Source organism: Muntiacus reevesi, chromosome 8 (assembly GCF_963930625.1).
Source record: "Muntiacus reevesi chromosome 8, mMunRee1.1, whole genome shotgun sequence".
NCBI lineage: Eukaryota > Metazoa > Chordata > Mammalia > Artiodactyla > Cervidae > Muntiacus > Muntiacus reevesi.
This window is the reverse complement of record NC_089256.1, coordinates 43,021,124-43,035,058: the sequence shown is the minus strand read 5'-3', so window position 1 is coordinate 43,035,058 and position 13,935 is coordinate 43,021,124. Positions and strand designations below refer to the sequence as shown.

Genomic DNA, 13,935 nt, shown 5'->3' with positions numbered 1-13,935 from the left:
TTGTTAGCTTGTTTATTGTTATTGCCCTCCCCTCCTAAGCAAACTGGGTGCCCAGCTCATATTTATTGAATGAGTTGAGAAATTCTGGAAGGAGAACAGTAGAACAGAAACTTAGAGACCTTTTGATCATCAAAATTAAAATATATCCTATTTTTTTGTCACTAATGACTTTTTATTTTATTATTACAGTTAAATATACAGATTTAGACTAGAAGGAACGTACACAGCATCTAGGTAATGCTGTCATTATATAGGAAGTAGAGATCAATATAAGACATGTTTCTAAATCAAGTTAAGGGGAAAGACTGAATGTGTTGATGTATCAGTGAGTTAGGGAGTTTAGGTTAATAGATGCTCTGTTAGGTTAATTTAAGTTTTCTTAAAGAGAAACCAACAACAACAGCAACAAAAAAGAAACCAACAACAGTAGCTCTTGGAGACCGGGAATTAAAATTTGACACTCATTATAAGTATGGCATTTTAGATAAGTTATTCTTGTCATAATTCTGCAGGTTGGTGCTTGTTAACCCAAAACTGCAGTCGTTTCCTTTTAATACAGTAAACTTTCAAGAACAGAGAAGATTATATTCCAGATAGTTTAAAATAGTGTTTTAGAAGTTAAAGCAATTTGCCATGAAAGAAGGAGAAGGTCTTTAAGGTCTCCCAAATTCCTGTGGTCTGTAAATGTAAGGTGATATAAGAAGACCTTTTGAGGGGGCAAGCTTCTTCATGTAGTAGTTACAGCTGGATATCCATGTTTCTTTCTGATGTAGTTATTTGTTTCTCTTACAGAATTTTCATCTCATCGATTACCACCTGGCAGCATTCATCACAGTGATGCTTGCAAGGAGACTTGTATGGGCCCTCATCTCAGAGGTAACTGCTCATTGACTGTGTTCTATCACTTGTAGCTAGAGCTAGTCACTAGGATGTGTTCAGGTTGAAAATGTGAAGTGTCAAAGTATAATTTAAATGCTGTAATAAATAATTTCTTTACTGTCACATGAACTGTGCTAGTTTTTTAAAAAAGGTTTTCTTATAATATATTCAAAATTCAAGTGTGATATACTAATTCAGCTGTTAGAAATTTTATTTGTCCAGTAGGAGCTTAATTCTAACTTCTGAGTCCTTCAGTATAATCTTTCTAATTTTGATAGTTATAGTAAAAATAGGATGGATTTTAGGTAACTGTTACTAGGGAAAGTTGCATCTAAAACTGTGATTCAAGTAACATTCACTTGGAATTATTTATATATCATTTGTGGAGTTGCTAGCAAGAGACATTTGAGTTTATTAAAACTTAAAATTTTTAAAAGATAGCATTCACATTTGCATAGGACTAATCTTGAAGATTAGAACCTAATTAATTAAAAAGACCATGTTAACATTAATATGATCTTTTTATGAAATGGCCATTGTTAAAATAATTTTTTTATATTTGTAAACCCCAGTGAAGAAGGTAATTGTGTTTTTTAAAAATTTATCTTGTGCCCTATAAATGAATACAAAAACAAACAATGTTAACTTAGCTAAAATGGCTAATAATTTTAATTTGTTTTTAACTGTGAAATTTTGAATAAATCATTGCTATAATCACAGCTAACTTAGGGTCAACTCTTTTCTTCTAAAACGTACATGGGAAGTCTGTGTCTACAGGCTCTTGATTCTCAGGAACCTTATTTCTGTGAGCACAGAATAATTGCAGATAATTAAGTCATAATCTGAAAGCTATTTGAAGTTAACTTTAAAACTTTGATAGTAAGAGTGCAGTAAGAGTTGAGAAAGGCTGTCTATAATTTTTTAATCCCAAGGTCTTTCATTTAGGTCATAGAATTAAGTTCTTTTGGATGTTTGAGAAAGTCTCTTTCTTTAGAGGAACTTAGTGGGATTTTATGTTTACATCTGTTAAAAGAGGCAAAGATTGATTTTGTTTCATCTTTTCAGTTACTTAGAGATGGTGCTTGTGTATGTCAAGTTAGTATGTAAACCCTTCTAGTTAGCGTGTAAGTCCTTCATAAACAGAGGTTTCTACTTTGGATCTACAACAGCTATAACTCGAAAAACTCTGTTGTTTCTTTTACTTAAGAATAGTTTTAACAGCTTTTGCATGACTTTAGAGAGTTTATTGTTGTTTAGTCGCTAAGTAGTGTCCAACTCTGCTACCTCATGGATTGAAGCACTACAGGCTTCCCTGTCCTTCACTGTCCCTGGAGCTTGCTCAAACACATGTCCATTGTGTCAGTGATGCCACCCAACCGTCTCGTCCTCCGTTGCCCCCTTCTCCTCTTGCCTTCAGTCTTTCCTAGCATCAGTCTTTTCCAGTGAGTAGGCTCTTTGCATAAGTTGGCCAAAGTGTTGGAGGTTTAGTTTCTGCATCAGTCCTTCCAATGAATATTCAGGGTTGATTTCCTTTAGGATTGACTGGTTTGTTCTCCTTGCAGTCCACGGGACTCAAGAGTCTTCTCCAACACCACAGTTCGAAAGCATCAATTCTTTGGCGCTCAACCTTTTTTATGGTCCAACTCTCAACATCCATGCATTGACCACCGGAAGAACCATAGCTTTGACTATGTGGACCTTTATTAGCAAAGTGGTATCCCTGCTTTTTTTTTTTTTTTTTTTTCAGTGGGTATCCCTGCTTTTTAATATGTTATCTAGATTGGTCATAGCTTTCCTTCCAAGGAAAAAAAATATCATGGGTGAAGTCACCTTCCACAGTGATTTTGGAACCCCCCAAAATTAACTCTGTCGATGCTTCCTCTTTTCCCCCATCTATTTGCCCTGAAGTAATGGGACCAGATGCCATGATCTTGGCTTTTTGTGTTGAGTTTTAAGCCAGCCTCTTTACTCTGCTTTTTCACCCTCATCAGGAGGTTCTTTAGTTCCTCTTCACTTTCTGCCATTAGAGTGGTGTTATTTGCATATCTGAGGTTGTTGATCTTTCTCCAGACAATCTTGATTCCAACTTGTGCTTCATCCAGCCCGGAATTTTGCATGATGTACTCTGCATAGAAGTTAAATAAGCAGGGTGGCAATATACAGCCTTGACAAGCTCCTTTCTCAATTTTGAACCAGTCTGTTGTTCCATGTCTGGTTCTAACTGTTGCTTCTTGACCTGCATACAGGTTTCTCAGGAGACAGATAAGATGGTCTGGTAATTCCCACCTCTAAAGAATTTTCCACAGTTTGTTATGATCCACACAGTTAAAGTCTTTAGAGTAATTAATGAAGCAAAAGTAGATGTTTTTCTGGAATTCCCTTGCTTTTTCTATGATCCAGTGGATGTTGGTAATTTGATCTCTGGTTCCTCTGCCTTTTCTAAAACCAGCTTGTACATCTGGAAGTTCTCAGTTCATGTACTGTTGAAGCCTAGCTTGAAGGATTTTGAGCATTACCTTGCTAGCATGTGAAATGAACACAGTTGTACAGTACTTTGAACATTCTTTGGCATTGCCCTTCCTTCGGATTAGAATAAAAAGACTAGTCCTGTGGCCACTGCTAAGTTTTCCAAATATGTTGACGTATTGAGTGCAGCACTTTAACAGCATCTTATTTCAGTATTTGAAATTGCTCCGCTGGAATTCCATCACCTCCACTAGCTTTGTCGTTAAGAGCTTGGGCTCTGGAATATGGCAGAAATGATAAACACATTCAGGTTCTGCTGCTATGGTGACATTAGGCAGAAACAGCCTTTTTTTTTTTTTTTTAAACTAACCCTAAACATTTGAGAGAGGAGGCACTGAAGTAATTCCAGTGACTTAAATGCCTTCTCTTGACTTTGACACATGAGGTACACTAGCATGAAGTATGTATCGGGAATAATATGCAACTATTTGCCATGCTATTACTGAGAACAACTTGAGCCTACTCCACAATTTTGAGGCTCAGGCAGTAGTATTAATTAACTGCTTCTATGCTTTTGTAAGTAACTACACAAACAGCATATATTGTGTGTATATTATTTATGCTGTGTATTGATAGCATGTGGTTGAGCTAAGAAATGGATACATAGAAGGTACCTGGAAAATTCCTCCTTTTCTATGTGCTATTGACTCCAGAGAATTGTTTTTCTGAGTTCTGACATTGCTTTTTCAGAGCTTATAAGAATCTGTCATTTTCCTCTGCGTTTCACTCATTCTCTACTTCCTGGTTCAGTTTGTAAGAAAATGATATTGCAGAGCCTCATGTTTAGACAACTGTGGTTTCCTACTGTATTTAATCAGTTTTAAAGATTCAGGATTAAAGAAGAGTATTTGAACAGCTGTGATGTGAAGAACTAGAAGTAAGGACCATGCATTATTTTCATGTTTGCTAAAGTAAAACAACAACGACAACAACAAAAACTTCAGTTTATATAGGGATTTATCAAAGAAGATCTCATTATTTTTTGAAGTTTCCATAATTTATTAAACATTAATTCAGCAAGCATATTGGGGGGAAGATTCAAAGAAAAATAGAAACACTGTTGCTGCTGTTGAGGCCATTGCAGTCTAGTCTGGAGTCAGACTAGTGGCTCACAATTTTTATGTATATCAAAATCACTTGACAGGTTGTTAAAAATACAGATTCCTTAACTTGTGAGTTTGTTCACTATACCTGATGATGAAAGCAAGTAGGAATTTGCATGTGCAGTGAGCAGCCCCAGTGATTCTGATGAATATGGTTAATGGAACATACTTCAAGAAGCCCCAGTGTAAATAAATTAGACAATTTCATAAGAACGTGTGTGGAGGTCTGTGTGAGGCACTATGGGAATGCAAGGAGGAAACAGCTAACTACCTGGAGTGATCTGAATCTTCAAGAAAGAGGAAAATAAGGCAGGATGGACAGTTTTTCTTCTGTTCTTTTCTCCTTTCCTTCTCCCCCCCCCCAGTTTATCTTCCTCTAAATTTACTAAGTCCTTACTGGAGTCACATTGCTTTTGAGTAAGGTCATTTGTAAACTTTTATTTTTGGTGCTTCCAAACTTATAGGCCACTAAAGCGGGTGCATCATCAATGATTCACTACATGGTCCTGATATCAGCTCGCTTGGTGCTACTTACTTTGTGTGGATGGGTACTTTGTTGGACCCTCGTCAATCTCTTCCGAAGTCATTCAGTCCTCAATCTCCTTTTCCTTGGCTACCCGTGAGTACTCCAGTTTTACTATTTTATTAGTAAGTCTTAAGAAGTTGTTTGGGTCATGCCAGATGATGTTATAAAAGGGAAGGACGTGAAATTCTTCAATGCAAATCTGAAGTTTAGGCAGTTCAAAAAAATCAGTGGGTAGGGTGACCATATAGTTTATTTTCTAAACTGGAATACAGTTGGGGCAATAGATATAAACTAGGATTGTTCCTGAGTGGTACCAATGGAGAAGATTTTCATGAGCTTTATTTGCCATATAAAATTCATATACAGTAAAATTCACAAATCTTGTATACTTTTACTGAGTTTTGATAAATGCATATACCTCTGTAAATCAAAACCTCATCCCAGTATGGAATGTCACCATTACTCCAGAGATTCCTTCATGTCCCTTTCCAGTCAAACCCCACCCTCTGCATCCCAGAGGCAACCACTGTTTTGATGATTTTTTTCCCCCACCATAGATTAGGTTGCCAGTTCTAGAATGTCATATAAATGGAATTGTTCAGTATGTACTCTTTCAAACCATCTTTGACTCAGCATGTTGTTTTTGAGATTTGTCTGTATTTACATCTTTTTAACAGTAATAGCTCATTGCATGAATATACCATAATTTATTTTCCTTCTGTTCAACATCAGGGTTGTTTCTAGTTTTTGACTACTCTTTTAAAAAAACAAACTATTATACACATTCTTATACAAGTCTTTTATTGTAAAGCTACCTTTACATTCTCTTGGGAGAATTATATGTAGGAGTGGCATTGCTAGGCCACAAGGCAGGAGTATGTTTAGTTTAATAAGAGCCTATCAGACTTTTTCCCAGAGAAGTGGTATCATTTTATCCTTTCACCAATACCGTAAGAGTCTGACAGCTACACAGTTTTGTCAGCATTTGATGTTTTCCATTTAAAAAATTTTAGCCATTCTGATGGTTGAATTGTGGTGTTTTATTGTAGATATTAGCTTATTAAACTAAATATCTTGCATAGTTTTTTAATTTGTATACATTTGGCTAAAACCTTCTTCATTAGATGTTAACAGATAGCTATCATTTATTTAACTCTTATTATGTGTTAAGTGTTGGGCTAGGTGGTGCTTATAAACATCACCTCATGAAATCATTACAATCACCCAGGAAGTAGTATATTTAATCTGCTGTAACAGATCCAATATACTAGAGGCTTTAAAAAGTTAGAAATTTATTCCTCTCTCCTGTACAGTATGTATTTTAAGTTATGGTGGATAGTTGTAGTAGCTCCATGGTGTCAGGACCCAAGCTTCTGTTATCTTTTTGCTCCACTTTCCCTAGTAGAATACATTGTAAGGGAGTCTGGAAAACTGAATCTTTAGCAGGGGAGCTGTATCTCAACTAAAATTTCTGTTGCTATGAAAGAACAGGAGAACAGTAACTATTGGCAGACAATTAGCAATTTTTGACATAGGTAAAGACAGATTAAGCAGTTGAAATTTTTTCCAGTGGTTAGACAATTAATTAGAAAGACCCAGGTCTTTTTGATTCCAGAGCCATTGTCTTAACCATTACTATAAATTCAGTAGTTCTCATAATGTGGCTCCCAGAACAAAAGCATCACTATCTCCTAGAAATTTGTTAGAAAAAGAAATTCTCGGAATCAACCCCAAACTGAAACAGAAACTTTAGAAAGTATGGCCCAGCAGTTTGTCTTTTAACACAAGTCCTCCAGATGATTCTGATGCTAGGTCAAATTTGAGAATCATTGCTTTATACCATTTATGATGCTATAACATAAGCATGAATTTATATGCGTTGTGACTGTATAAAATAAAGGTATACTCAGAGACTGTTCGGCCAAGTCTGACTTTGTGGCAGGAAGAGTCTTTCTATTGGTTGTACTCTGTTAGGTTCTAATTATAATGCTTAAACAATTATTTAAAGCACTCATCAACTTGGTTCATACAGAATGAATTTTCTTTGTTATAAACTTCATTTTTCATGATTCAGATTCTTTATAAGGTGTATATTTTACATCAGTTGTTTCTGTATTTCTAGATTAACATTTCACCTGTCTGAGTTGAAAACAAATTATTTATTCTGTTTACCAGCAATATCTGATTGAATCATTTAGAAGATTAACCATATCTAACTTGAAAGGCTAATTATGGATATATCAACGAATATTTTGGCTAGACTGAAGAGAGTTGCCATCATCAGAATGACTAGCAAACCTTTTCATTTCTTTTTAGATATGTAAAGAAGCTTTTTTTTGGAGGCTATCCATACCCTTGTAAAACAATGAAATAAGCATGTAATTCAAACAAATTTTATGTCTAAATATATTTAGTAACCCTCTTTAAAATTCTTTAATGAATTCTTTTTGTACTTCACAAAACTCTCCATGCTCTAAGCCTTTGATGCTACCCTGTATGAGTTATCTATTGACATATGATGCTCTAACAAACAGCCGCAGAGCTGTGGTAGCGTACATACCACTCTCTCTAGTTATTGTGCACATGTTGGGATCAACTAGAAGTTAAAAGGCTTTCCCAATCTTATCTTAGCTGGGTTCAGTCACATGTTTGAGATTGATGACTCTCTATTTAGGCAGCTAGGACAAGTAAGCTCTGTTCCATGAGTCTCTCATGCTCTGGCAACCTTCTCTGGACATGGTCACATGAAACTGACAGAGTGGCAAAAGAACAGGCCTGAATGTACAAGCCCATCTAAAGCTTCCCATCCTAGCGTGTCTGCTGACATCCCACTGGCCAAAACAGATCACACTGTTGAGCCCAGCACAGAGATTAGGCAGGGTCACTGCACACGTGGAAGGAGGGCTGTGCAGTTACATGACAGTGGGTGAAACTACTGGGAAGGGTAAAGAAATGGGGCCATCGTTGCAATCTACTACACACTCCAGCTCTCACCCCCACTCCTGCATGTGTGGTTTCAGCTGTATTGAACTTGCAGCCTTCTCTAGCTTTTGCAATTTTGCACATATGTGAGTTCTTGCCTGATACTTTTGCATTTACTCCCCTCCCTTTCTGCTATTCTAGGGCACATTCACTTTGGATCCCAGAGCCACTGCTCACCGTCCTCTTAATTAATAATAAACTCATCCTCTCTCCCTCTATAGGGAACTATGAACAAGTGACATTTGTTAATTTTTTTTAAATAAAATTTACTAAATAAAATGTCTTTTTGTTATTTTTAATATCTAAATAAATTTATATCACTGAAATGACCACTTTATAATACAGACCTAGGTCACAATGTGAAAGTTTCTTAAGACTTAGGGAAGTGTTTAACATGTTTTTAAGGAACCAAGGTTTGGAGTAACTATAAGAAGTTATGAAAAGTCTCACAAATTTTTAGTCCTCTAGCCAAGTAATTTTACCTGTAAAAATTTATCTATTGTACTTCTGAATTGTTTTTATTAATCTTATCAGGTATTTATTTAGTGCCTACTATGTTTCAGCCTCTATTATAAGTATCAAAGATATATATAGCAGTGAACTAATAAACAGATTAAAATCTCTGGTTCCTGGAGCTTTTTACATTGTAGTAAGGGGAGGTCAGACCAACAGAAAAAAACCCCAAATAAAAAACCTAATAAACATGTTAAATATGTGATCTTACCAGTTCAGTGGAGAAAAATAACCAAGGGGAACTAGGATGGTGATATGGGTGATGTTGTGGGAGGCAGGGGAGCCCTGTCACTAAGAAGAGAAAACTGGAAGTAAAAGGCAACCCTTCAAAAAATACCAGATGTACACAAAGATGTGTGTGGGAAATTATTTACTCCATTGGTAATTACGATAGTGGAAAATAAGAAATAGTATGTTACTAACAAGAGAGAAATAGGTAAAGTATGGTGTAGCTATATGAGAATACTGTAGTACCTTTTAGAATTGTTAACAAAAACATTTAATGACATGAGAAAATACTCAGTACATACAAGCTACATAATCACACACCCAAAGTTAAAACAGTAGTATACAAAAGTTTATACTGTGTGAAGCTAAACATAGAAAAAATAGAAAGCCTATGCCCCCAATTGTAAAATTTATAAAAACGGTGATTTCTAGATAATTGTCACAATTTTTTTGTAGTTTCTAATCCTACAGTGAATATATATTGCCTTTGTGGGAAGAAATTAAAGAGCTTCCCAGATAATGAATTTACCATCAGCCAAGTCCCCATTATATTAGGTTCATTCTGAAGAGTCATGACTATTTTACTAACATAGTTATGAGATCTGATATTAGGTGGCGTCTGTGGTCTCATTTTCATACCCATGTTTTTCTACAGGTTTGGTGTTTATGTTCCTCTCTGCTGTTTCCACCAAGATAGTAGAGCTCATCTCCTTCTCACAGACTTTCCCTATGTGGTTCAGCACCAGGCGGTAGAGGAAAGTGCCTCAACTGTGGGTGGCTTGGCGAAATCCAAGGACTTCCTCTCCTTATTGCTGGAGTCTCTAAAAGAACAGTTTAATAATGCCACGCCCATCCCCACCCACAGCTGCCCACTGTCTCCTGACCTCATTCGCAATGAAGTAGAATGTCTGAAAGCAGATTTCAACCACAGAATCAAGGAAGTTCTCTTCAACTCTCTCTTCAGTGCCTACTATGTTGCATTTCTTCCCCTGTGTTTTGTGAAGGTAAGTGGTTAGGTGCTTTTCTATGCTTCCTGGATTTGTGTGTGGATGACATAAGCTGGGTATTTCTTATTTAATCCCCCTTTTCTCTGTCTCCCCTTTGGCAGCCTGGATGGTGGAGTTCGGCTGCATCTGGAGTGCACTAATACCTGGTTGGTGGATAGATATTTCCATATCTGTGATGCACCCGTGGTGGTCCCCTCTTGTTTTCTTTCTTTCTTTTTTTTTTTTAGATTTCCCCCACCCCCAGTTTCTGGAGAGAATAAACTTGTACTTAGAATCAGTATATGGTAGCGTAAGAGGACTGAAGTTTCAGTAAAATACAGCCTACCATGGTTGATCTTAACATGGTCATCAGGAGTTTCCTTGAATTTAATCTAACCTTTATTTAAACTTTATTTTGGTAGAAGAGAAAAATGGTCTGGATGTCACTTGGGCCCAGAATCTTTTGGGTCATTTTAGTGCCCTTCCTTCACCCATTGAGAAGCACATCTGCAGCTGGAGTGGTCATTCACAGAGAGCATTCACTTCTTCTAGAAAGGAAGGACTTAAAGTATAATTGCCTCTCCCTCCCAACCCTAACTCATGTAACCAGAAAGTCAGGTTGAAGGATTTTGGAGGACTCTGCTCTTGAACTTTCTGCACGGACAGCAGGACAACAAATGCATGTGTGACTCAGAGTGGCATTGTCTGCAGGGCGTATGTACACGCACCCATCCCTGCCTTCCTGCTCACCAGTACATGGATCATTTCTCTCTCTTCTAATCTCTTCCAGAGTACCCAGTACTATGACATGCGCTGGTCATGTGAGCACCTCATTATGGTGTGGATCAATGCTTTTGTCATGCTCACCACACAGCTGCTCCCATCCAAGTACTGTGATTTGCTGCATAAATCAGCCGCTCACCTGGGCAAGTGGCAGAAGCTGGAACATGGCTCCTACAGCAATGCTCCGCAGCACATGTAAGTAGGTTGGAGGGTCAGACCATTTAGCACCTTTTTACATGCTGCTGACCATGTTTATTTGCTTTGTATGTCATTCTTGTTCTTGGCTTTGAACATTTAATTTTTAGTTTTTGCCCACATGGGTGCTTGTCATCACTCTAAACTGAAAGCAGGGAGCATTAACTCATTTCCACCACCATCCCCAGTCCCTCCTCAAATGCCTTCTGCCTTTCAGCTGCCCAGTCACTCTAGAGTGTGTAATTTGTTTCCCAAACTATCATCTTGGAGTCTTCTTTCAGTCCTAACCATTTGCCCAAATTCAAAGACTCATGATATATTTTTAATTTTCTTTAGAAGACTGTGAGATTCATCTTCTTGTTTTCATTGCCACAGTTAAATAGCTGCTAGCTAATTGTCTTACGCAGCTGGCCTTTGCTTCTCTCATCTTTTCTTTCTAATAAATGTAGATTTGCTCTAGTAATTTTCCTAGCCAGCATCTTTATTTTTTGTTTATTTATTTTTGTTTGTTTCTTTGTTTTGTTGCTGTATTAGCCTGCATCTTGTGCGTTTCTTTTCCTAACTCACTAATGAATGTTGCTCTGCTTTTCCTATATTCAAATGAAAACTGTCCCTAATTGAGTTCTTTTTGAGTATTCCTTTCATTGTGTCCCCCTGTCAGTCGTTTCTCTGCATGGTCCTTATGGTCCAAAATGACTTGACTTCAGAATCCTTTTATTGTCTTGCTTCTGAGCCCTTCATCATGCCTTTCTCCCAGACCTGGACCATCTTCATCTCCCTCCCTTTTATAATTTGAACATTTCACAAATTTCATCACCTAGAAATCCTTTCCTAATTAAATTAGGAAATTAAAGGTGTCCTAATTAAAGGTGACATTCCCTTCCCCTCTCCCCCTCAGAGTGCTCCCTTCAATTATTTGCCTTGATGTCTGATACAGATTAGCACAGGCCTTCAAGCCCAGGAACTGAAAGAGATTGGGCCAGGCTGAAAAGAAACCTGACTGTGGGCAAAGGACAGATTTCAATAAAAATTGAAAATCCAATGCACAGTGCTAGTACTGTACATCTTCAGGCTCCTGATGGCACATGGCCATGAGGTGTGTCTTCACTTTAATGCTGGTAAGTGTGAGCAAGGCTGATGGAACATTTTCTGAACTGGGAAAGCTTCAGGGTGCTAGACTTTTTTTTTTCTTTAACATATTTAAAATGCTGTCCCAGTTCTTACCCTAGGAAACTAACCTTTCCAAAATCAGGAAGAGATGAATTAACTTAGATTTTTTTTTAAAAAAGTTTAACCTGAAGATCCCCCATCCCCACCCCAACTCCATTATGTTGGTGCTGGAAAGAGTGAAGCTTCTTCCGTAACTTCTTTTTCCTAGAGAAACCTCTCTAAAAATAAACCAGGAAAGCAGTAAAAAGAAAAGTCTGTGTGTTGGTACCTTGTGTGTCTCTGTACTCTGTCCTTGTATTCTTCTGTATAGCTTCTCACAATATGAAGCACTTGAAATGTGTGATAAATGAATAGATTTTCTGTAGCTTGTGGGATGTAATTCTGCGGTAAATGTCATGCTAGTTTGATAATGTGTTAATTTCTCCACTCGTCTTGTTACATCCACTTTTCTCTTCTTTGTTTCCTCTAGCATTTCCACCAGTGGACTCTGCTCACTTGGGATTGAGGTGACAGTCCACCTGCTTATACTCGATTTTCTGGCTCACAGATGCCTTACTTACACATTTGTTTCTGCTTGTTCTCCTAAGCCTCTTAAGTCCTTTGACACTGAGTTAACTTTGCAGTTAACTTTTCTCTCTATTATATAGCAATGAGGTTATAATAAATCCTTTCTAATTCCTTCCAGTCTGACCATGGAATTACTGTCTTTTCAGAATTCAGGCAGATGAAGACTTGAATACTTAATCCTTTCCATAGAAACATAACTGGTTTTGCCAGACACTAATCTTATCTGTAATTGCCAATATGCTAACATTGCATTTCTTTCTCCCTTAGTTGGTCAGAAAATACAATATGGCCTCAAGGGGTGTTGGTGCGACACAGCAGATGCTTGTATAGAGCTGTGGGGCCTTACAACGTGGCGGTGCCTTCAGATGTATCCCATGCCCGCTTTTATGCAAGTACCGCTTATTTCTTTTCAAACATAAGCTTAGGAGTGTTAGGAGGCCACTCTGTGTGTAAACAGTTAGCACAGAGTATAACATTTAGCACAGGACATTAATAGAGGGTAATTATTTTACTACTATAATGGCCTCTGTCCTTTGGGAATACTTCTGAAAGGCAGATTGAAGTGAAATGCCAGTATGTCAATTTTAATAACTTGACTGGTTTCTCTAGTTACAGTGGAATTTGTTGAGTTTAGTATTACTTGAAAGAAGTACACAGTTATTTGAGACTTCCATTTTCATCTTACAGTCGTTAATTTTGTAATAGCTTGGTTTAGCGGTATCCCTATTATATCTGTGTATCATTAAGCAATATTTAATATAGTAATAATGTGATGATTTTATTTTTTGATATTTCTCATGTATATCATCTTCTTAAAATACTTAGACTTCCCCTTTGAAACACAGGCAGATGGCATGATCTGTTGTCTTTTACCTTTTTTCAAATTAAAAGGAAAGAAGGCTTAAAAGTTTGAAAGGAAAAAAGCCATAGATGCCCACTAAACCTAGTTTTGTCCCATTTGATTTATGTCTTGGGTTATGTTCAGTTTGATCTTTCAGTTTCCCAGAAATTCTGGCTCTAGGAGGGAGAAATATTTACTTATTAAAGAAAGACAAACTGATTAATGGGAGTGGGGAATAGAAGGTACATGCAGGGAACTGTTTTCAGTAAAAATGCACAAAGTGCAGTGCATTGCCTTTGAATGGAGATCATATTCTGAAAAAGAATTGGGAGATTTTATTCATTCATTCATTCATTCATTTGATACTTGAATCCCGTTCTCGCTCCCATCCCTCCCTTCATCCCTCCCAGTTCCTTATGAGGGTACTTGGACGTTCTGGTTCTGTGAGTGTTCACTACTAAGGACTTTTTTATTGAATACTGGAAACTTGCATCAGGGCAGGATGCTTATAAATAGGTGTGGGTAGGCTGAGATGGAAGGCCTTTGAATGAGGGAACTACAACAATTTCTTTGACTCCTGTGGGATTGGGCTTAAGATGGAGGAGTGAGCTTAGGTTATAACTGCACAAACATCTG

General features: G+C 37.3%; 1 protein-coding gene across 1 annotated transcript in view; it reads left to right on the top strand.

Annotated features, from left to right (window-relative positions):
- TMEM39A (transmembrane protein 39A) overlaps positions 1-13,935 on the top strand; it is a 28,788-nt gene that overhangs the window by 13,013 nt on the left and 1,840 nt on the right. Inside the window, exons 4-8 of the mRNA XM_065943461.1 lie at positions 793-876; positions 4,973-5,127; positions 9,413-9,761; positions 10,534-10,721; positions 12,726-12,846. Of these exons, the coding sequence (XP_065799533.1) occupies positions 793-876; positions 4,973-5,127; positions 9,413-9,761; positions 10,534-10,721; positions 12,726-12,846 (897 nt within the window). The remainder of the gene's footprint in view (positions 1-792; positions 877-4,972; positions 5,128-9,412; positions 9,762-10,533; positions 10,722-12,725; positions 12,847-13,935) is intronic.